General features: G+C 43.7%; 1 protein-coding gene across 5 annotated transcripts in view; it reads right to left on the bottom strand.

Moving 5' to 3' along the window:
* Nucleotides 1-23,354, bottom strand: part of mpp7a (MAGUK p55 scaffold protein 7a) — a 123,766-nt gene that overhangs the window by 64,235 nt on the left and 36,177 nt on the right. For all 5 annotated transcript variants that reach the window (XM_076761429.1, XM_076761430.1, XM_076761431.1 and 2 more), the window contains exons 3-4: nucleotides 16,169-16,287; nucleotides 5,964-6,041 (exon numbers count right to left, since the gene is read on the bottom strand). In XM_076761429.1, coding sequence (XP_076617544.1) covers nucleotides 5,964-6,041; nucleotides 16,169-16,287 — 197 coding nt within the window. The remainder of the gene's footprint in view (nucleotides 1-5,963; nucleotides 6,042-16,168; nucleotides 16,288-23,354) is intronic.

The raw sequence follows: 23,354 nt of genomic DNA, 5'->3' as shown, positions 1-23,354 counted from the left end.
AAAGAGTTTTTTGTGTGAAATATATCAGCTCAAAATCAAATCAGATGAATGAGTGAATACAGCACAGCGGAGAAACAAGCTGGTGGAAGAACATATTACACATCTGAACACTGGCAACGGTTACTCAACACCTTTGCTGATCCAAACATACACTGATAATGGACTTTGAAGAGCAACATTCATGTGGACATTTGAGGATTTAACACATATTTTTAACATAAAAACGCAACATAAAGCTACCTTTTTAATAAGGATCCCTACATTTTGTGACCTAGGTATGATCTGAGAGGGGCATTTTGGTGAACTGGTTATGTAAGGCAAACACAGTTTAAAAACTACTGTTGACATACTGTATATTTGAAATTTCCGTACACCGTAAATAAAAACAGAATGCAATCATTTGCACTGAGTCTTTCCAGGATGGCCCTTTCATACCCAATCATGATACTATCACCTGTTACCAATGAACCTGTTTACCTGTGGAATGTTCCAAACAGGTGTTTTTGGAGCAGTCTTCACAGTCTTTAGTTGCTCTTGTCCCAACTTGTTTGAAACGTGTTGCTGCATCAGACTCAGAATAATAGCAAATTATCACATTCAGTTATATTATCTTTTTTTGGAATGAGGGTTGTATTGTTCTCTTTCTTCATATTGGAATCCCAGTCCTGCTACTACTATTAACGTCCTGTTGCATGTTTGTCTGATCACTGGCAATGACAGAGAAGAATAAACAATATAAACATAAAACAGTTGGGATATAACTGTATTGCAGTTCAGTTGTCTATTTGAGTAAAAAGATTTGTTACAACTATAAATGATCTCACAGTGGATGAAAATGTGGTCACTTGAAATATTTCCTTTAATAAACCAGACTGATGAAGTTAAATGACATAAACAAACACTCTAACCAAAAAGTCCAGTTCTTTAACTTCTATCAGGAAAATGCCAGTTGCAAATGAACACAAATTGTAAACAGATATATAATCTGAACAGGGAAATCTCTCCAAAATTCAGTGTACTCCTTTAAGGCAGATGATGACAGAGGTTGGGAAAAACCTACAGTTTGTTTGACTAATGACCCCTGTGGTGCAGGAATAAGGCAACAGAGGTGAGGCAGAGGTAAAGAGAGGGGGGCGAGGGTGAGACTGGGGTTAAGGAGGGCGCTATGTCACTTTACCCAAAGACAGGAACATGTGCTTTTGGCCGGGGGGGTCTTTTCATTATTTCCATTAGCTTTGACCCCCTAAGGGATGGAGACCATGCTAATAAATAGTCACAGTGGTCAAGGTTACTCTAGCTGAACCTCAGCGAACCCTGAATTACTTCACTTAATCACATATACAAAAAAAAAAGGTCAGACACCAAAATATGGAAAGGGAGAAGCAAAAAAAAGACATAGCACAGGTGATCGAATGAGAGCAGAAAAGCGAAGAAAAACAGAGGCACTGAGAGGAGAATGGAGGAAGAAAGAACAGTAGAGGCAGAGGGGAGTCAGGGTCAGGGTCTTTAGTGAGGGGAAATCTCTTGCTCTGATAGACCCACATCCATCATGTCATCGCCAAGATGTTTACAGCAAAGGAGGGAAGCAAAGACAGACAGAGCACTGTAAATTTCCAGTCCCTCATATTGTCCTATTAAAGCATCTTGTCCCATAACTCAGCGTGGAGGACAGATGGGACATGTTTGACAACACGCTCTCTGCTCTACCTTCATGCTTCCATGTTAGAGTCACATTTTCCATCCTCAGACCTTCACAGAGAGTGAGGGAGGGGGCAAAAAAAAAAAAAATGATGCTGGTCTCCTTTGAGACTGTTTATTTCATTTGTTAAATGTCATGGCAGGCACTGCAGTGTTTAGATAAGTTTGATCCCAGCATGTCAGTTTATAGCTCTCCCTCAACCCTGAACGGCAAAGGGCTCATGACTTTGATATATAGCTGCCAATTTATCAAGCTGACCTTATTTTAAAGTGCTTTTTATGAAACTTTTTATTAAAAAAATCTGATCGAAGCCAGTCAGCCTCATCCATTTCATATAATGGATAGAATGCACTTTGGCTTATTTTAGTGTGCAACTGATCAGTAATACACTGGTTGACTGCAGTCACAGTTTGAACTGAATTCAATCTCATAGAGCATTTTGATTTGATTTATGTGGTCATGCACAAAGATGTTTTCCTATTATTATATTTTACAGGTTTCAATAAAAATTTAAAAGTCTCACGGTCTAAATACTGGCTTTCACACTCACCAAAAAATAAAATTAAAAAGGAAATAATGAATTTTTCTCATGCACATAATCAAATTTAAAGAACAGAAGAAAAAAAAAAGCTTTCTAAAATGACTTCAAGTCAGTCTTGAAATACGTACAGCGTGTCAATGGAAGTACTTAAGATGCATTTGCTCAACTATTTTAGTGAGCAATAATAATTTGCAGGCATGCTTATTCACATTTGTCAAATATAAACTCAAAAGTTTCATGTGGAAAAGTATATCAATCAACCAACAAAGCAATGCTTTTACTGTGTGATGTGTTTATCATGAGTCTGTATTATTTTATTTATCATGAAATCCTTTGATGAAACACCTTTCTAACAGTAATTGTGTCTTATTTTAATCTGTCTGTCCTAAGTCTGAATTTTGTATTCATTTTTACAATTTGCTGTCCAGTAGAAACTGACATTCCTATGACCAGTTCTAGGTGCGGACAGCAGACCAGTGCTCTCTGATGGCACCCAGTGGGCTTCACAAGTAACAGCAGGCATTTGGGTGAGTAAAAAGATGTTGGGAAGTGGGCCAGAGATGGAAAAGGTGGCTTTGAGAGGCAAAGGATACAAGTCAACCACCAGGACACACAGTCTCAGCTCAGGAGTTGGACACTGATCTGGAACAAGGGGCTGGCATTCAGCTCACTGTTGAAGTGGTGTGTTTAGCTTTCAGCAGGATTGACAGAGACTGATTGGATCGACGGACTGGAACTTACATCGAGCTGGTTCACGTGTGAGGCTGATTTGCCCCTTTTGATTAATGTGACGCGGTAAGGCAAGAGTGCTTCTATTTCAGTCTTAATGAGGGCTGGAGAGAAACTGTGTGTGCCGCAATAAACGTGTATGTACATCAATAAAAGTGTGTGTGCAGTCCCCCGCCGGCATGTCTTCATGTGTGTGTAATACAGTACCCATTCCCTGGGCCCGGTATCGATCGTGTTTCAGGCGGTGTTGGCGGTGATGGTTTGTGAGCAGTGGCAGTCACCTGCTGTGTGCGCTAGACAGTGCAGCCGGGGGTAGACGAGGGTTGAAGTGTCATTTTATGTTAGGCAATAAATTAAGCCTCCATTACCCGAAACCCAAGCCCAAAATGAATTTCATCTAACTGTAGATCTCTCCTGTTGCACTTCAGGCCTCAGCCACCACTTCAATAGCATTCGTTTGGAGCAGTGACACGGGTGAAAAACAATCCGCTTTAAAAATACACCTCAATGCTCCGGGTTAGGAGTTCTTCTTTTCTTGACCAGCCAAGGAAGGGGGGGACTCAGGATTGCGGTGTGCTGTGAGATGCTTTGATAAACCATCTCTGGGCTTTATTCTGATACCTGATAATCCCAGGGAGACACTTTGCGGAGCATTCAACAGGAAGCATAAATTTGAAAGTCTATAATTTGACAAAAAGAATGAGAAAGAAAATCTGTAAGGGGGAGGGAGGGTGGAGGCTGCTGGTCGGGGTCTCTTCATCAGAGTCTGTGGCCTCCTGCCACCACCTGGGGAGGTAGAGCACAGACTCAGGAAAGAAACAGAAACCATCCTTCACACTCTGCTGCTTGGATCTGGTTCAATTCTTGTTCTGTTGTTATCTGGTTCGTGATGTCCTCTGCCAGGACTAACAGCAGGGTAGGACAAACACACAGACAGAAAAGGAGCAATAAAATTTCTATTTGAGAATATTGTTCCTGCAGCCATCCTGGTTTGGTTGAGGGTCGTGTGTGGTTTGGGAATGTCGTCGGTATTGGTGCATGGGAACCTTCTGGCTCCTCCACTGACACTTGTGGCCTGTAAGGTCAGGAAAACCACTCTAGACCACAAGACGGCCTTTCTTTCGTGACAGTCTCAGGACACTCCGGACTCTGTCCTCCTCGGTCTTTACCCCAACCGACTGTAAAAATTTCAGCCCCTCTTTCTCTCGTCTTTCCCTTGACTCAGTACTAATTAGGATGATGTATGGCTGTGGGCTCTTTAGAAGGGGTGGAATAGTCTGAGGCATTTTGATTACAATAAACAGAGCTAAGGATTTCAAACAAAACCACACAGCAGTAAAAGGGCTTTTCCTCCACTCAGTTCACCATGCCAGGCTGGATCTTGGGTTTACACAGGTGTGGGTGAGTGCCTGTATATGCACACATGTGGATGTGAGCGGGTTACTCGCATGCTTACGTGCACACGTGGATTTCAATAAATATTGCAGACGAGCAATACTGTAACAAACGTCAGGACGCTGGACATTTAATTGATAAATCAGACTAAATATCTTTCACAGCTTGACAAGCGCAGCAGGGCCAACGGAACAAAAGCCATCATCTGTGATCCTGCTGGCACTGTTACTGTCTGTGTGATGACTTCTCATTAACAGGTTAACTAATGACGAAGGACTGCATGCCATAGGTGATGCTGTTAGGATGCTACTTCTCTCCGAATCTGAATATTTAATGTGTTCCCTCTTCCACTGACTTCTGTTTATATGACGCAACTCATTCTCTCCACCATCATCTGTAGTTCGTCTGCTGCCATCATTTGTCATAGCGTGCCCATTCATCTTCAGCTTTCCGCTGAATGAGTGGCCTTTCTATCCGGTTTCTGCCCAAGGAAAATGATTGGTCTGTCTTTGCAGAACTGGATTTTCGATTTCGTGGTGTATGGCTAGACGTTCGGGCAGAGAGTGGGCGGGAGGGTAGGCGCTGGGTGTAGAGCAGGGACAGAGTAGTGTTATTGGAACAGGGAGGGAGTCTCGAAAACCAAACTGAGAAGGGGACAGTTCAGAGTTTAAGGTAAAAGGTGAAAGAGGACAAACATGCCAAGGCTCTTGCACGCTACTGGAAAGGGTGGTAAGTGTATGTATGTGTGACTGAGTGTGTGAGTGTTACTTGACATATGATAAAGAGAAACTTGGCACTGTTGACCTGAAGTTTGTGAGTTCAATCTGCACAAAATCATAATGTTGAAATGCAGAACAAGACAAACTACCTGCCTACTTACACTAAGTCTCTCTGGATTTGAGTATAAGCAAATCATGTTTGCTTGGTTTTCAAAGTCAAACAGTAAGACAGGACACACAAGACACAATGTGTGTGTAGGCGGGTGACAAATTAAAGGAAAAACCTAAATAAATCAGTAGGAAAACATAACAAATGCAGAGTCCTCCAAACAGGACACGAGCAGTCACGGAATGGTCGATAAGTATGGACACAATGTAAATCATACGCTTAGGCCTTCACTCTCACGAGCACCTGGCTTGTAAACCAGTGCTTATCGCCGAATTTTGAGCAAATTTCACGAGGTAAGCACTTTTGCCAGAAAACCTGACGACTAGGTGTCTGTTCTGTGCTATTATTAACTCCTCCAATAACTGAGACTTTTGAAAAAACAGAAAACTTGTTGGGAAACAACAATATGAGTTAAAGACGATCTTGTTACACAGGGCTGATGGTGAGCTCTCTTTGCTAACGTGGTAACTTACTATGTTTCCTGCCCGAAATTGAAGTAATGGCAGTAGTGTTTAAGAGAAGAACACATAAATCGACTGCCAGGTTTATGTAGAGGAGTTTTTCAACCGTATGTTGGACAAAACACCAAATGAGGGAATATTCTTTGGATGAATGATCATCCCTGGAGGAGAGTTTTTTTTTTTTCCATTTGTCAGCCATCTGTATGTTCAACCAAATAAATAGAAGCCATCTTTCCAAAAAAGAACTTACTTCAAAGGCCAGAGGTGCAGCGCTGTCCAGGACAGGGATGGGTTTCCTCTGTTCGTAGTGCTGCAGCTGTTCATGGATCTGAAAGGACAGATTGTGTTCATCAGCAAGTGAGAGAGGGGAAGGAGGTCAATGTTGGGCTGCAGAGGCTACGGATAGGCCTCCCTGAGCAAACACACACACGTGTGAGCAAAGTGTGCGCACAAAAACCCATGTGCACCGGTACAAGCACACATGTATGAAAACATGTAGAGCCTTCATCCACACCACCTTATACTTGCACACACTCATGGCAGATCAAAAAGACAAGCGCGCGAACACACACACAGACACACACACATACACAGCACTTTCACACAAGACTCCTTGACTGAGCACGACAGGCTGCTTCTAAGTATTTCAGCTCGCTTATCCACTGTACAAACAATCCAGTTTTCCACCATGCATTTGATATGCCCCAGTGGCCCGGTGAGGATTCCAAATCATTTCAACAGCCTGGTTAAATTGGCTAAACATTTCCTTATCAGTCTCAACACTGCAACTGCACAATGTTGAGAGACAAAGCTGCATCTCTGGAGAGTTACTAAAATGGAAAGTAGGAGCGACTCGTGTGTTAGCATTTACTCATTTACACACACAAAAAACACTTCATCACTCAAAAACTGATATGTGGCGCAGAGAAGGAATAATTTACACACACGGCCACACACTTGCACCCACGCACATGCAATCAAATGCACCGTTCCACAATTGTGCTCCAGCCTATGCACACACAGACACACACACATACACAACACTACAGTCATCCCACTTGTGATTTAAGAGCAGCTGTGCAGGAATGTGTTGACAGCCTACAGGCTGCTGTCAGGTCCCATCAGAGAACAGACAGGGACGGCGATTCTCCCAGCAGCCACTCCTGAGTCTCCCCTCAGCCCAGCATGGTGAAGGGAAGCTAGGCCATGGGTCTGACTGATAGCTGGGCCCCGGTCCTGGAGCCTCCAGCTGGATGTCCCAGAAAGCATTCCAGCTCGATGGTGGAACAGAAGGCGCTCTGGCTGGGAGGAGAGTGACAGAGGAGCCCCAGGGCCAACTTGGTGTCTGTCGGGCCAAATCCACACATGTGGGTGCTTACACGTACACGCACACGCTTCTGTGAGCACACACGCACGCGCATGCACGCACACACACACACAGATGGAGCTGCGTCAAATTGTGACAGAATCACTCAGTAGGACAGAAAGCGACAAGAAAAGCAGTTTGTTTGCTGTCACATTGAGAGCAGCTACAGATGCTGTGCACAATTAAAACATCTGTTTTAGGATTGTTAGACATAATATTTCCTCCTCACTACACAAACCAAGTTTTTTTTTTTTTCAACTAGAGAGCATTCCACAGCAGTCGCTCCGAGGATACTATGAATGGCGGTTGGAGAGAGGTGATTGTTGTGAGATGACACAATCACAGGATGGAATCTGTCCCTTCTAATGACACTCTCATCGGAAATGTTTTTCAGTATTTGGCCCTGGGCTGGAAATTCTGGGGAAGTTCTGATAAGCAAAAAGACATGCAACATATGTGGATGAGTTCGGCTGAATCTTTTCAAGTTGTCATCTGTCTTTGATAACTACCAGAGAAAGAAGGGAAGACAGAAAGAAGTGCACAACACAAAGACACTAAAGTCAGCATTCCAATGGCACTTTTATGACTTTCTGGTGAGAAAAATGCAACAGAACTATGTGTTAACGGTCTTTGCACATGTATGCCCCTCTCTGACCACGAAAACTCCAGCTAAACTGTTGGCCTTAAACAGGTAACAGCCATTTCAGCCTGACTTATTCACACAGTCTTCAGTGATAAATCATGACCTGTTAGGACTGTGTCTTAGCCAACAGAGCAGCCATGCTTCAAGGTCAGCTTAGAGGTTCAAATCCCTGTGTAAAGCCGACATTACTCGGCTATAAAACATGGTGCATTAGGCGTGTCGTGGAGGTAATCTGTTGAAGGCCTGAGGAAGGCAGATGGTTGCTCAGCTCAGCTGTAGAGCACAAAAAGCTGTGACTTGAGAACCCCAGAACAAGACAGAGAAATGCTGGTCGAAAGAGCATGCAATGCAGTTGGTTTGTAATGGCCTGGAGAAGCGCAGGAACTTGCAGTGATAAGACTATGGATGGAGCAAAAAACTGGTACAAGCTTGGAGTGGTGACAACATGAGCCTGAGTAGACTCCACTGTTTTAAGTGGTATGGAGTTAAACTGCTGTCAGTGTGTTTCATGTTTTATGGCATCAAATTTAAGCCTGCCAGTCCAGGGCAACTCCTGGAAATTTTCATCCTCATCTGTTTAATTTCACATAGCCACGTCATATTTGAACAGCTACTCTCTACTGTTCCTGAAGTCCCAACAACTCCACCCTGCGCTTCAACTCCTCTGTCTGTTCCTCTACAGTAGAAGGCCGTAAAAGGACAGGCAGGCAGCTCCGGTTACTTCATCTGTCCTGATCATCTTTGTAAGAAAACAGATGAAATAAATGAGAGAGGCTGCCAGTGTCTGCAGCGCTCCAACATACCACAGTCCTAGTGACATCTGCTTAGGTAGTTGTTGCTCCACCACCTCAGCTTACTTAGTTACTGTGGAATTTCTCCTCTGCTCTGCGAGTAAATGCGAGATTGAAATGCTTTTATTTACAGTTCAGGACACTGTCCAAGTGCCTGTCCATGACGCAGTAAGGTATTTTAAAGTCATTACCCCCCCTTTTGCATTGCGCATTCTCTGTCCCATTGGTGAGGCAGCAGTGCTTCTGGCAAACAAGAGAAGTGGCCTGGTGGAATAAAAAAAAAAAGAAAAAACAGTGAGAGACGGTGTGCTGCAGCCAAGGAGGGCTTAGCTCAAACCAGAACACAACTGCTGGACACACACCCAAATCAAAGACTGGCATTCTGAAGCTTCTTCGATGAGTAATGTAGTGCTACTTCAACATAAAATAAGGCAGAGGAGTAGGGATCAAAATGCTCACAACTCAGGGAGGAAAGCTCCCTGAAGGAGAGGCTGAGAAAAGATGAATGAATGTGCACCTTCACTGAAAGCTTAAAAAATACATGCTACAAATAAGCAGTGTGTGTCCTGTCTCCACAGGGGCCTCAGACTAAGTTGTGTTTGCTTCCAGAAATAACCCGCTGGCTTAAAATACACACAGCATACACATGAGGAGAAAAAAATGTGAAGAAAAACACTAACATGGGTAAGAATTGATACAAAAAAATTCCAACAAGGACAGACTGGAACAAAAGCATAACATCAATCTTAATCTTCTTCAGACAACAGCTCCAAGCACTGCTAAGGATCACTGTTAAAGTTAAGGGCCAGAAACCTAAGACACGTTTCAAGAAACCTTTAGTAGTAAAATTCAGCAATTCAAACTGTATTTATGTTCTCTTCATGATCAAAGTGCAAGCAACAGTAAGAGGAACAATGACTGTCCCAGGCCTTGATGTCAACGTGGAGGTATAGTCTTGGAAAAAAGCAGGCCATACAAACACTAATCCAGACACACTAGAGCAAGCAAAGTCTGGCACGGAAAGAGGGAGAGAGCGTGCAGGAGAGCGAAAGCTTGATAGATGGAGAAGTGTGCTGATGGAAAGAGAAAGAGAGGTCTGGAGATCACAGGGCTGTATTGTGTTTCTGTTTCCGAGTCCTGCAAGGAGGCTGAAGGCCTCTGGTTAATGTCCACTTCCCTGAAAACTTCAGGTCGGACCGATTTGGGTTGACGATCTTTCTCACACTGCTGTTTCTATATCTACCCACTGGAGCGGATCTAGTATCAGGCCTCTGTAAAGCCACCTGGGTCCGATCTCTTGCCCTGATCCACAACACCTAGTCAAGGCTTGGTAGACTACACCAAATTAGGGAAACTGGAAGGGGGGATTACAGACAACTGGAACAGCAGTGAAATGATATGTTTACTCAAGAAGCAGAAGAAGACAAGTTTAGATTTGCTTTTTCTTCTGTTTATGTCAGTTTAGAAAAATTTGGCTTTAGCCTTGGCATGATGGTAACAGGTCCTGGACATTGTGTCCATTGAGGGCGCAACTGGCTGATCCTAATAACTAAAGTTAATGCCAACCAAAATTAGATTGAACCAAAATTAGATTCTGCGTCATCAAGGAGCAGATATGAGATATGACAGCAGCCAGTCAGTGGTTACGCAACTTACACAAAGGACAGCAAATTTAACAATCTTTCATCATGGATCTTCCATCCCAAATAACCTGTCTCAGACAATCTTCAGTGATGCTTGATCTACTAAAATGTAGAATTTTATTTGGAAAAATAAAGAACACACCAGCAATACTATTAGGAAGGTCTGCCAAAGATTTCAGCCAGTTTTTCTGTCAATACCTATTTCTCCAGACCAAGACTTTATGATCCTGTTGGTACACCTCCCCTTGACAAAATCTTATTTAACTTTTCTATAATCTTTAATTGCCTAAGCAAATTAAAATTCTTCTTGTCTTGGACTGGACAACAGTGCATTGAGGTTCCTGATGATAATATGCCAATGACTGGTTTTGTATATCCTCACATTGCTGACCAACAAATTCACACAACGCACACAAACCCAGCACCTTTGCTTGACCAAGATCCCATGCAGAGTGGTCTGGTGCCAGAGCTCGGCTTTTGTTAGTAGTGGAAAAGGCCTGGAGAATGTGGCAGCTAATTAAGAACTAGCAGTATATCCAATGAATATGAGAGAGAGAGAGAGAGAGAGAGAGAGAGAGAGAGAGAGAGAGAGAGAGAGAGAGAGACAGACCAGGGCACCAGGCCAACAATCATGACAGCCACATCATTTAGATAAGGGATACATTTCCTCATGGGGTTCTTGGAAAAGTGAGCAGAGAGGCCCCTGACATACCTCCATGGATGCCATGTATTCTGTGAAGCCAGGACAGTGCAAGACGTAGTCACACTTGGAAGTTAACAACCATCTTGAGACAAAGCTTAAATCCCTACAGCAAGTTTTCTGTCTGTGTGACAGCCTCTAACTTTGCACAGTACAAAACCATCACGAACAAAAACAAAGGAAAGTGGCCTATATTCATCAAGCAACTTATTCACATGAGGGCATACAGCCAAGACAAAAGCACTGACTTATTGAATCAGATTGATCTGAGTATTTCTGAGGCAGTCAATTCAACGTATAAATTTGTTAAGAGTATCTTTAAAAGCTCCAGGTGAGCCCATGATATCTTCAGGCAGTTCTCAGACCATGAGGGAGCCATAAATACACTATATGGCACTATGACCCTCATTTTCCATATCTTATATATTGCTCGTATGCTCCATGTCCTATTAAGATTGACTTTGTATCGTGTAGACCTTCTGGTTTCACTTTGAGCTCTTTTTTTCCTGCGGAATACAAAATCGGGGTCAACCAAAGTGACCTGGAATAATGGTTGTGGAATCACTCCAGAGTTTTTCCTTGATTACCAATACAGACATTTGACTGATAGAATGAGGACTGGTGGATCTGTAGGCCTCTCCTCATTTTCAGTGTCCCCTCACTGATCTAGACATAGTTCAACTCAATGAGGTTTAAGGTTATTCAGCAGCAGGCCATGCTGCAGCCTGTCTGCTATGCTAAGGAGGTTCCCTCCTCCTTTCCCCTGTCCCTATCACAACCTCGCCTTTGGCTCAATCCATCATCTATTCATCTAGCTCTTCTGGCTCAATTCAGAGGTTCTTGTTTGTGGACGCTGAGCATGATCTTTCAACTTCATGCTGTAGTCGACCATCAAACTCCTATGAAAATATTTGGAAGGTAGCCTAAGCGTGAGTATAACATTGCAAGGAAGGGGATTTATTTTGGATATAAGTGAGGTTTTCAAATCGTAAATAACCACCTGGCTTGCGTCAGAAAGAATATCTTCTAGCAACAAATGGCAAATTGAAGCACTATAACCAAAGTCTGCGCAAAGTTCCTTAATTTACAACTACTACAATACCAAAACCCCAAGCTTTGTCAATAAAGGTATAAGAATTAACATTCAGTTGACAAACTCAGTTGCTCAGGAGGCTTGATGAATATGAAGGTCATCTCTTAAGGGCGGAAGCTCCCTTCTCCAAAGCAGCCTCCAAGTATTTGCTCAACTCCCTGAGAGGGTTCCTGTTCCCCCAAAACAATAAATACAAATCTCAGAGCTACCAGTGCACAGGACGTGCTGACCACAGACAGTACGAGTGGATCTCTGAGGTGGTATAGGTTTACAGGCTGAGTCCTGAAACAGAGACGATTAGCCAGGTTTTATTGCTGCGCACAGTGTGGCGGGCTTAAATGACTCACAGAGAGCTACGTTTAGAACAATTTCCTTTTGTGATCTGCATTGGTAATGAGGACTGTGAGCAAGGTGTGTAAAGGTCAAGTCTATGGTGGCAGTCAAGGAATAGAGTTGATCGAAATTACTTGGTGAGTCCTAAAGCTTGGTATCCAATGAATAACTGGATCAGGCTCTAGGTTGTCCTCCAAGTCTGGTACCACAGGAATACAGTCCAGTTTGTCTGAAAATGAGCTCATTCATCAAAAATAGCTGAAACTTTCCACTTGGGTACAAGCGTCAGCTGCAGCACCTTTACATGTCATTAAAAGCCTGTAGCACTGAAGAACAAACTGGCAAGGCCACATCAATATTGCTGTGTAACAACGATGCGAGTGCCAAGCCTATTAGCAACTAACAGGAGCAGAATTTAAGGGAAAACTGACTGACCACAAAATGAGGGATCTCTGTGCCTGGCTGAAGGCCTGCTGACAGAAACTTGGTCTTAAAGGGGAGCTCCACCTGAGGCAGGTGGAAATTGAATATTGTATTATATTTCCTGTGGCTTTTTGTGGAGCTGGAACTTGGCAGTGGAACAGTAAGTGTGGTGGAATTTATAGAAAGCACACTTGAGTAACCCCCTTTAATTGAAAAGAGGGGAACTGTCTGCGTCGTTTTAGCTATGCTAGCTATATACGCCAGCACTCACATTTCATGTCAGTTCTGATACTGCACTGCTGAAAAGTCTGCAAAATGAGGCGAACTTGTGAGCCTTGGCCCCTGCTGAAAGATGATATTAGAAAATATTTGCTTCATCTCTGTGACATAATAGGATTAGGAGGGACATGAGAGACTGTCCCAACCATCTGATGAGGGCAGGTGAGGAGAGACAGAAAGAACCTAACTCTGGTATTAAAGTCTTCATGTAGGTCTGAATCCTCTCTTCTTCTTTCTTGTCTCTCTTTCCGTCTTTGACATGTCTTCCTCTAGTCCTTTTCTCTCACTCCAGACAGACTGACCAGTAACTGATGCTCCATAATTACCCAGGTGAGGCTTGATCGTTTCCATATGAGAAACCAGGGTTGTCAAGCCTGTCAGATTAACATGATGTGTGTGTTTTCTCTCTGCTGTTTAGCCATTCCCAAAGTATCCCCTTCACAGCCTTGTGGAATAAAAGGTGGAATCTGTAGAGATTTGCTGGTGGGGCTTTAGAGGAAGGGGACAATTAAGGTTTTATTAATGGTGTGCCACTGATGTTAGCCATGTTCACCTGAATGTTGCGTATGAGTGCTGGTCTATGCTGTAAGGCGAGATGGTTGTTCTGTACTTCTGTGTGTTTCAAAGTCGGCCTGTCTGTCCATTTGGCTCACTAGCTGACAGGCTGGCTCACGTCTCAGTACCAAGTAAAAAGCAGAGGAAACACATAGTTCTGCTTGTCTGGAGCAGAGCAATTTCCACTTATGCCTCCACGTTAACGATAAGAGACGCTAAAAGCAGCTCAGTTTCTCTCCATTGAATAAAAAGGAAGAATAAAAAAAAACAGGAAGACAGGGCTTATTCTGGTGGTGAAATAAAGAGGTTCTTTGATGTTATGCTGATGTACTTGGTTAATTTTGTGGCTGTATTGTGGGTATTTATTCTGCTACAGTAGCAATGGTGAATTGGTTCCCATTAGCTTAGACCTTACCTGATAGTGAATTTTACTGACATCAGCCCAAAGTGAGAGCCACTCATTCTCTTGCTGGCAAATAAACAAAGTAGAACGCTGATTTTATCATTCAACCTTTTTTCATACTTACACACACGTGTGAACGGGCACCTCCTCCCTAGCTAATTTCTCCAGCTCCACCTCTGGATTTTAAAGCAATCCTAGGTCAGATGGGATATCTAATTACTGGTGTTCTGGATCTCCCACATGGACGTGTCTGAAATACCTCTACAGGGAGACATCCAGGGAGCATCCAATTAAGATACTTGATTGACCTCAACTGGCTCTTCTTATTGGAAAAGTAACAGTTCCAGTTCATCACCTTATCCTCAAAGGTTAGGGATTGGGGTGTTGGACGGCAGTGATGGAGAACAGTTCAGGGGAACATTATTTATTTTGGTGACAACTGAAGGACAAATTCTTCTAGCAAGTGGTGCAAAGCTCTCTGCACTCCAGGTAAAGAGCCTGTGAGGACATGGCACTTTGGTCTGAACAGTTCTGACACTTTCTCCCCTTTGAGTTCCTCTTGAATGTTTAGCTAGGTATAATCAGGGGTGGTTAGTGGGCTAGGTGAATTCTGGAAGTTCCACCCTTATGCCTGGCTAAGTATCACAGAAACATAATGCCACCTTCATTAGCATCATTCTCTCTGCCCCACACTATGCAGTGTTTTCTTTGGGGCCGGCGAGAACGAGAGCTCGAACCTGCCCATCATTATCCATGTTCAAGATGCCTTATTCTTTGGCCATTCATAACAATCCAGGCATCAAATGAAACCCTTCTGGTTTCCTCAAGTCCCGACATCAGGGTTTTACTTCAGCGTCTGAGGTATGCCATAATTCAGGCACTTTTACACGCTCACATTGGCGTTACTGCCCTGGATCCTGAACAAACATGCTTACACAGAAAAGAGTTCTTTAAAGGGAGGGAAAAACATGTCGATTTTTCTCTCTCAATTGTCTCTGTGACATAATGATTCTGGCTAGAGAGAAAGAGAGACCACCAAAGGGGGAAATATATCATGCCAGCAGATGAAAACAGCGTTGGGAATTCTTTCAAAAATGGAGACCATATACAGTACAAAAGATACAGTCAAATGTAGCTCTAACAATTAAATACGTTTTCTTAGCAAGTTGAACAAAAAAATCGCAGTTACACTGCATCAGTGAAATATAGAAAGAGCTGAAGCAGTTGTTACATATATTTACTGGCTGAATAATGACTGACAAGCTGATTTACTGTACAAAAACACCATTTGACTAAAACCTTTCTGTTCCCTTTCCAGCAGCAGGAGATGAAGAAGGAGACTGTCTGTAGATTGCAGAGAATCCCAAGTGAAGATGAGATTCGGGAAGACAGACAAAATGTGTTGCATTCATTACCTACAATATGTCTGTCTGCGAGAGTATAAAGATATCAAATGTGCTCATCTTCTCCCCAAATTCTGCAGCTAGCTAGTTTAACAGGCAGTAACCGGACCACAGGTCCATTCACGCTGGCAGAGGGGGAGTTAGAAGATCTGGGTGGGTAGACTGCTGGAATGACAATAAACTTAGCAATGTATGAATGAGACTGGAAGGAGGGAGGCTGAATAAAGCAGTGTTGAGCAAAGGTAGAAATGTGTGTTTTTATGTGAATTGGAGAGCTCAGAGGTGTTGGCTGTGGGAGAGAGGGTTCAGATTCTGTCCCATCCCACGAGAGGAAGGATGTGACTGTACTGGCGGCTAACGGAGATTTGAGGGAGATGCCAGAACCAGTGTTAAAATAGATATTGTCCGTCTGGTCTGAGGTTGTGATAACATCTCCTACTTTACATCTTTTTTTAATTTATTGAGATTTTAAAAAAGCAAGATAAATAATAGTGTGGTGAGGTTGCTAGTTTAAGTTAATTATCCATGATTATTGAACCCTCTCTTTAAATTACATAATGTTAGTAGAACTATACGCTGGGTAAAGAGCACATGCTTTGCAAAAACATGATCTTCTATGTTTCAAATAAAACATGAATTTCATAGTGTGCATTTATAGAGAACTTAAGTACCTCAACTGTGATGGATATGATTTTGCTATTTGACAATTGCAGTGCTCTGGCAACGGCAACATGGGTATTAATCCATAAACTGAACCACTACGAAAAACTTATTCATAACTCCAAGAAAGAGAGAGAAAGAGGTGTGCTTTTTTTAATTTTACCTTGATCAGCGAGTGGAGGCTTCTCTCTCCAAACATGTCCTGGAGGAAGGTGTTGTCCTCTGGACGGCTGACATGGGGCTGCAGCTGAGAGGGCAGAGCGGCCAGCAGTTCATACAGGCCTGCAGACAGGGGGAAGAGGAAACAGAGGGTCAGTATAGCAGTGGGAGGTATAAGCACATGCGTGCGCAGTGACACACAAAAACACATGCAGTTTGATAAAACATAAAAGAACACAGAAAAACAGAAAACAGACAAGAAGTGCTGGACATGTGCAGGAATACATTTACACCCACACACGCACAGTCCAGACACAGACAAAACAAAATATGCATTTGTAAACATGCACAGAAATGCCTGTATTAGAGCTTGTATAGGCTAAATCTCTTGCATGCACGAACACAGGTGTGTACACACACACAGACACACACAAGCACACAGAAACACACCTTTTCATTCTCTTCCTTAGATGCACCCATCTAAATATACACCAAATTTAATATACACATTTGAAAGTACTACAAGCTACAGAAAAAACACTCTCATGCTACTGAGGAAATGTAGAAGCAATAAAGCATTTCCTGCAGCCTTTACTTCCCACTATTGTCCCTGCCTTTCCTGTTGTTTGAGGAACACTGCTGTCCCCAATATGGAGCAACTCCAGAAACCTAATGCCAGGCAGCTAGAAATTCTACTTTTTGATCAGTTGAAACAGTCAATATTGATGTTCTTCATTTTCAACTGAACAGATGGCACACATGCCTCAGGAGGGTTTCCATCCACACATCTTTCTTGCCTGCAAACAATCAATTTGTGGAGTTAGGTGCACGTGTGTTTGCTAAACAGAAGTTTTGGAAGAAGTAGTCAGGACAAATTCTATGCGGCTGTTGTGCTGGTTATGTCAATATTTTTCTATATTGGAAGCCTAAAATGGAATTGCACTGTTCTGAAATAACCTCTTGCACTTAAAAGAACTGGATTTGAGGTAAGTGAAGTGAACAGGCTTGGCTGTGCACCATTGGATGTCATGAGCTTTTAGATTCATCCAGGCCTATGTGGCCTGCATACGGGTCATCACCACAGCAAGAGCAACGTTTGTTGGTGACAGTGGGAGAACCAGGTTGCATGGATCAACAGTCCCATAGCTGAATCTGAATCCCTTCAGCACAACACATGCTGAAATCATAAGGCCTTTCGGGGTTTACTAACCCGGCTTATAAAATGAATGAATATTTCAAATTCAATTTACAGGGAACCAAACTGGGGAGCTGATGGTTTCAAGATTAAGCTGAGGGGAGGTGAAGCACTCAGAGGGAGAGAGCAGAAAACCAGCGAGCGAGCGAGCGAGGTTCCTTCCAAACACAACAGAGTCCTGGAGCAAAACTGATGGAGAGTAGTAGCAGATACCTGTTTGTTGTTCTGTTCTGGTCTGGTCTTCAGTGTGGCTGTGATCCACTTAACCAGTGGATATAGTAAAGGTCAGGACCAGACAGAATGCAGTCAAGCCGGGTATTATGCCTCAAAGCTCCCTTTACAAATGCACCAGAAAAGCCCCCCCCCAGATTCAAACTCCAACACAACCACACAGTGCTTGAAACCCTTTGAAGTAACATGTGATCATGTGAGGAAACTCTAAACACATTCACAACGGAGCCATTGAAATGTCAAAACAAACTTGAGTGGCTTGGCTACCTCTCTGAGAGTGTCTTTCATCAGGGGACGGAGCGAAAGAGAGGACGGAGAAAGTAAAAAAAGCACCACAGACGCAACTGGTGTAATTCGTAGCCGAGTATGATTGATTGAAAACAATGGTTGACGTCGTTGGCCGGATGAATGACTGACTGGCTGAACTGGCGGGCTCTCTGACTGGGTTAGAGCAAGTGTGTGCTGGCAGCTCCGACCACTTGGAGCGAGAGCCACGGCTGACTAACTTGCTGCTGCTGCTGCTGCTGGGCAGTCAGATAGATGGAGTGTCATTTGCCACTCTCAACCCTCTGCTTTCCATTTGGAGGCGATTTGGGGTTTGAGTCTCCGAGATCGTTGAGCAGACGCACAGGATACATCAAGATGATATCCTGCGCTGCTCTTCAGCTCACAACCCAGATTCTGTGTAGTGTTAGCGCCTCATACCTCACTGCTACAAAAGTTCTGCGGTAAAGAAAGACGTACAGCAAAGCAGAGGAAAAGCCGCTGAACAAGAGGTTTTACACACAACACATGTGCACCAGTCATTGCAGCGACCCCCCTGCTTTGACTCAAGCTTGTGACTGTCCTTGGTATGTGATCATCCAATGCCGGGTTCTGTGGTCCTCATCACCAGAAACCTTCTAGCTAACACAAACCTGTCTGAGGGCAGCTGGCCCACTCAATCTTTTACAAGTTGGAACTCCCAGCAGAACATCTCACATAATATATTAAAAAAAAAAAGATTTAAAGAGACATGGGATGAGGTGAGGGGTGTAGGAAGGGCGTTGAGAGAGGGGGGAGGGGGGAAGGGAGAGATATGGGAATGTCATTACTATTGGCAGTGCAGAGATACTGGTAGGAGGAGATGAAGGGAACGAGGGAGGGAAGGAGAGAGTGAGAGTCCCAAAGCATTATTCTCCCCAGGTGCGAAGTCTCCCCTCCTGTCTACACTCTCAATGATTCAATTCTTTATTCCTTCTGACAACAATTCCTCCCCCTCCAAGTTGTGTAATGTGTGCCAATGACACATTATGGTAAACACATCAGCTCCATTAGCTGATCAGAAATAATACCATAATGGGGAAAAAAGATAAAATGCAAGCTGCGACTGCGCTCGCTTTCTGGGGTCACTATGTCAGGCTGAACCCTCTGAACCAGAGAAAACCCAGTTTCAAACAACAACAGAAAGAGATGTACAGGAGCCAAGAGCTAAACAAGGACTCTGCAAAGCTGAAATTAAATATGAGAATGTATGGGTGGACAAGAGTGGAGCAGAAATGGAGGCAGAAAGAGAGAGAGAGGAAACGAGCCAAGAAACAACCACAGCGGTGGTAAAATCACTGTGTGTGGACACTATAAAAAGTGGAGAGAGAAATAAACCCAGCGCCAGATGCATGGACACATGTATAGATCAGTAACATCAGAAACTGTGTCCAGCACAGACAGTGAGAGACAAAATGAGAGAGGGGAGAAGAAGAATAAAGGAGAGAAGATTGTGCCAAACCTTCACCACGAAAGGGTGGACTGACTTGTTTCTTGCAGGGCTAGTCTGGCTTCATTTGATTTGTTTTGGCCAGACTATTCTGGACCCTCTCGTGTGGCGGCTGTGTGTAGTGGACCTGGCAGTGTGTTGTAGTAGACCACTAGGTTCTGTTGTGGCTAGTTTTGGACCAGCCCAAAGGTCCTGAAGACCAGCATAATGTTGAGCGGGATTGCCGAAACAGTCTTCAGAGAAAGCGGAGAGGCCAGGGCCTCCGAAGCTTCCCGTACGGAGGAAGTGACCACTTTAACTGCCAAGCAGCGCTTCCCCTCTCACGCCCACACCTCCACAGCGGTTAAAGAAAATAACAGTGTTTTTCACAGATCCCTTTTATGTAAAACACACAAAAAAAAATCCCAGACAATGCAATGCATTAAACATGATACTCATCAAATTACTAGTCACATAGGTCAAAGACCTCAGGGGTTTTTCTAGAGCAGCGCGAGATGAGGAAATTACAGGGACTCATCTGACAACACAGAATTTTCATGGTTGTAAAATGTGACCCTCGCCATAACATTGTAATTTGGGCAGTGTTTACATGCATGCCACACTGGGCCACATGGGCTGTGAGACAAGTCATCAGTCTGTTGATAACTTGTGGTGGACTGTACAGCACGGACATGACGGGATCTTGTAACTGAACTACATACAGAAAGACGAACTGTCTGTCTGGTGAAAATGAACTTGTTCGAGTACAGGAAATGAATGTTGGGTTTCGACTCAATTTCCTGTCTCCTGCACTTTCTCCCAGGTGCTGAATGAGTTATTGACCTCCCTCATTTATCTTTCAGGAATAGGCTCACCAGACTGCTGGGGGGTGGGGGATGAATTGTGACAACATGTGGGAGCTTTCTTAGCAGGTCACTATTTCAAACACTGCCTTATGAACATGCTAGAGGCCCATCTGTACAGAAAAATGGTGGCAGACAGAGGTGGCAACAAAAGAAGCAGCTGTAGACTCTGTAGTCTAATCCACTCCAGGCTTGATTTACCTCCTTATTCTCCATCTGAGAGTGGAGGAAAGGCTGCCTAAAGCCCAGCGAAGGAAGAAAGAAACAGAAAACAAAGAGAAAAATGAACTGGAGCAAGATAAAGTGAAGAAACACAACATCTGAGATACAGACTGACATAAATAACATCTGATTAAAGCATGTGTGCAGACAGAAGGAGAAGACTGATGACACTAAGGACAAAGATGAGACAGAGCACCATGAAAAGACTTTGGAGAAGAGCAAGAAATAACAATTACTGCGATGATGATTCTTGCACTAATGTAAACAAGTTTTTGTCCAAAGGGAGAAATTCTAGACAGACAGTGGGTGGGAAGACAGATTTAAACTGAGTCAGGTGCCAAATAACAGGAGAAGTGTTTAGGGCCCCTTGTTCACAGCCAACACAGGACAGGACAGAATATGTCATCGGCCCACTGCCCGAGGCAGCTTCTGTTCAGTCCAGAGGACCAGTGCCTGACCCCCTTTTAAACCCTCCTTTCTATTCAACTAGCAAGCAGGAGCATGGAACATCATAGAGTGCATTGGTTGGCAAGATTAAGTGACCATTTGACTGGTGCGGCATCACCTACCAGACATAAAATTATATAGTATTACAAGATGTATTAGCTGAGCAGACGCTTCAGTCCTTAAACATAACTTACAATGAGTCCAGCAGCGTTCTACTTGGGATATATAACAGTGGTAGACCGTGGAGAGAGGTAAAATATAAGGCTCGATCATGAACGTAACAGCAGGAGTCTGCGCTCCATTCAAGCCCACAAGTCTCCCATTACCAGTTCCAAAGACCAAACCACTTCTCCACATTAAAAAAGGTCACGGGACTGAACCCTCCAATATCATCTTCAATGATATTTCAGTGTCACAGTCTCTGAATAGCTCCATCGTTTGGAAGAAAAAAAAGAAGTGGCTTTTGCAAGATGTTAGTTAGGGCTCCACGGCATGGAAAAATGACTTCAGCAAGTACAGTGGGTCGGTCCAGGTGCAATCAACCGTCACTCCGATCATATATCGACTGTTTCACTACCGCAGGCTGAACTCTGGATGCATGTCATTTCAGGGCCTACAAAGAATCCGTGGCCTCTACTGAGATCATGCCTCATTTCAGGTAGAGCAAGAAGAATCCAGGGTTGCAGGACCTTATCAAAGTTGTATGTCATAGCCACGATTGGCCAAGCTTTTCAAAAAGGATTTACTTTATTTAATCGCATTTTCAACATACCACATAGTGAGTGCCTCACATGTCCTCTGCTCCTTGCTTCGTCACACCTTTACTGTACACTTCAAAGCCCTGTCAGCACATTGAAAACAGAGCTAAGGACAAAAGTACAAGTCTAATCAACATAATTGAATGCATATAGTCTGCGGGATCTGTCAGCAACCTGAAGAGCCAGTCGTGTTTTTCGGCTACAACAGCTTTAACAATCACACTGCAGACAAGTGAGGCTTGAGTGGAAGCACCTGCAATAGGGCCAAAGTGCAGTAACTTATAGGGAACTTGGTCTCTTGTCCAGGTCTGAGTAGTTTAACTTCCCTCCAGCTCTGCTTCCCAAACTTATATGATATATAAAGCGAGGAAAAATAGAGAGAATTAAACATTGAGAAAAGACAAAAAGGTTAAGAGTATCTGGGCAGACGAAAAGATGACGACAGAGATGGTATCATGGAAGACAGATATATGAGATGTGGAGGGTGGAGAATATAGCAGAGAGCCAGTCTGGTGTTTTTTGGATTCAGGGATGGAAGGTCCTGAAGTCCGTGGGAAGGCTGCGTTTGGCACTGGCCATCCAGGACTCAGATGTAGATGAAAGGCTGCTGTTTGGCCAAGTCCGAGCCGGCTAAGCTTGGATTCACTCTAACGTGGTAGACAAAACACAGAGGCCACAACAACTTGGCCAGATCCAAATGACCTGCCACCTCGACTTATTGTGGCAATGGAAGAGCAGCAGACTTCCTGGCACAGGCCTGCATGTTCTGTCCAAAGCCATGGCCAGCAACTATTTCTTACAAGTCTTGCAGGAATATCAGAGGCACTCCTGCCAATACCACCTGAAAGGCTTCATTCTGATCACACATTAATAGCAGCACTTATGAAAATTTGTGCTTTGAATGTAGGCTCTAAATCTTTTGCTGTCTCAGTCTCAAAGTTGCAGGCTATTACTCAACATCCCATGGCCTGGTTGTCAAACAGAGCACATGGTCTGTAAAGCTGTTTTCAGGTTCTTTCTAATGCAAGTGAGCATGTCCTGCCCGCCAATGACCGATTTAGTACCCTGTGTGCTTTGGAAGGAAACAGTGAAGGATGTCATCCCACCTCAACAAAAAGTGAAAGAATTCTTCGTATTCAAACAAATAAAAGCCATCATTTCTCACTCTCAGTCGCAGCCACTTGATTTCTTTCTTTTACATCTGCTTCCTTTGACTGCCCTTTTATTTTTTTGCTGAAGTGATGTGGAAATTTTAGTTCTGATGTAACTGGAAACAGGGAGCTCTTCCAGTGGCAACAAATCCTTGTGTTTCGGTACTGTATCACTGCGGCACAGACCTGGCAACTGGCCAGGGACCACGACAAATGGCTGGAAGCTCCCAGAGGAACACCGCCCCCACGACACAGGCAAAGTCCTCCCCCAACCCTCCCCAACGTCTCCCACGAGTTGAATCTGGCCAAGGCCAGATGCTCTGGATTCTTGACATCAGGATGGAAAAATTTACTGTTAACCTTGACAAAAATACGACTGTATTCTTATCATATCGTTCATATTATTCTGAGATTTGTGTTTCTATGTATGCATCTGTCCTACACAAGAGCATGTGTATGTGGAAGTCATAATGCAGTGAAGTCACAAAGTGCTTCACCATAGGAATATCTGCATCTCATTACTCCGTATCATTATAGAGCCATCGCCTTCTCCAACAGGGGGTGTTTGAGATTGGAGAGAATAAGATGGCT

Source organism: Chaetodon auriga, chromosome 21, assembly GCF_051107435.1.
Source record: "Chaetodon auriga isolate fChaAug3 chromosome 21, fChaAug3.hap1, whole genome shotgun sequence".
Taxonomy (NCBI): domain Eukaryota; kingdom Metazoa; phylum Chordata; class Actinopteri; order Chaetodontiformes; family Chaetodontidae; genus Chaetodon; species Chaetodon auriga.
This window is presented reverse-complemented; position numbering and strand designations above follow the sequence as displayed.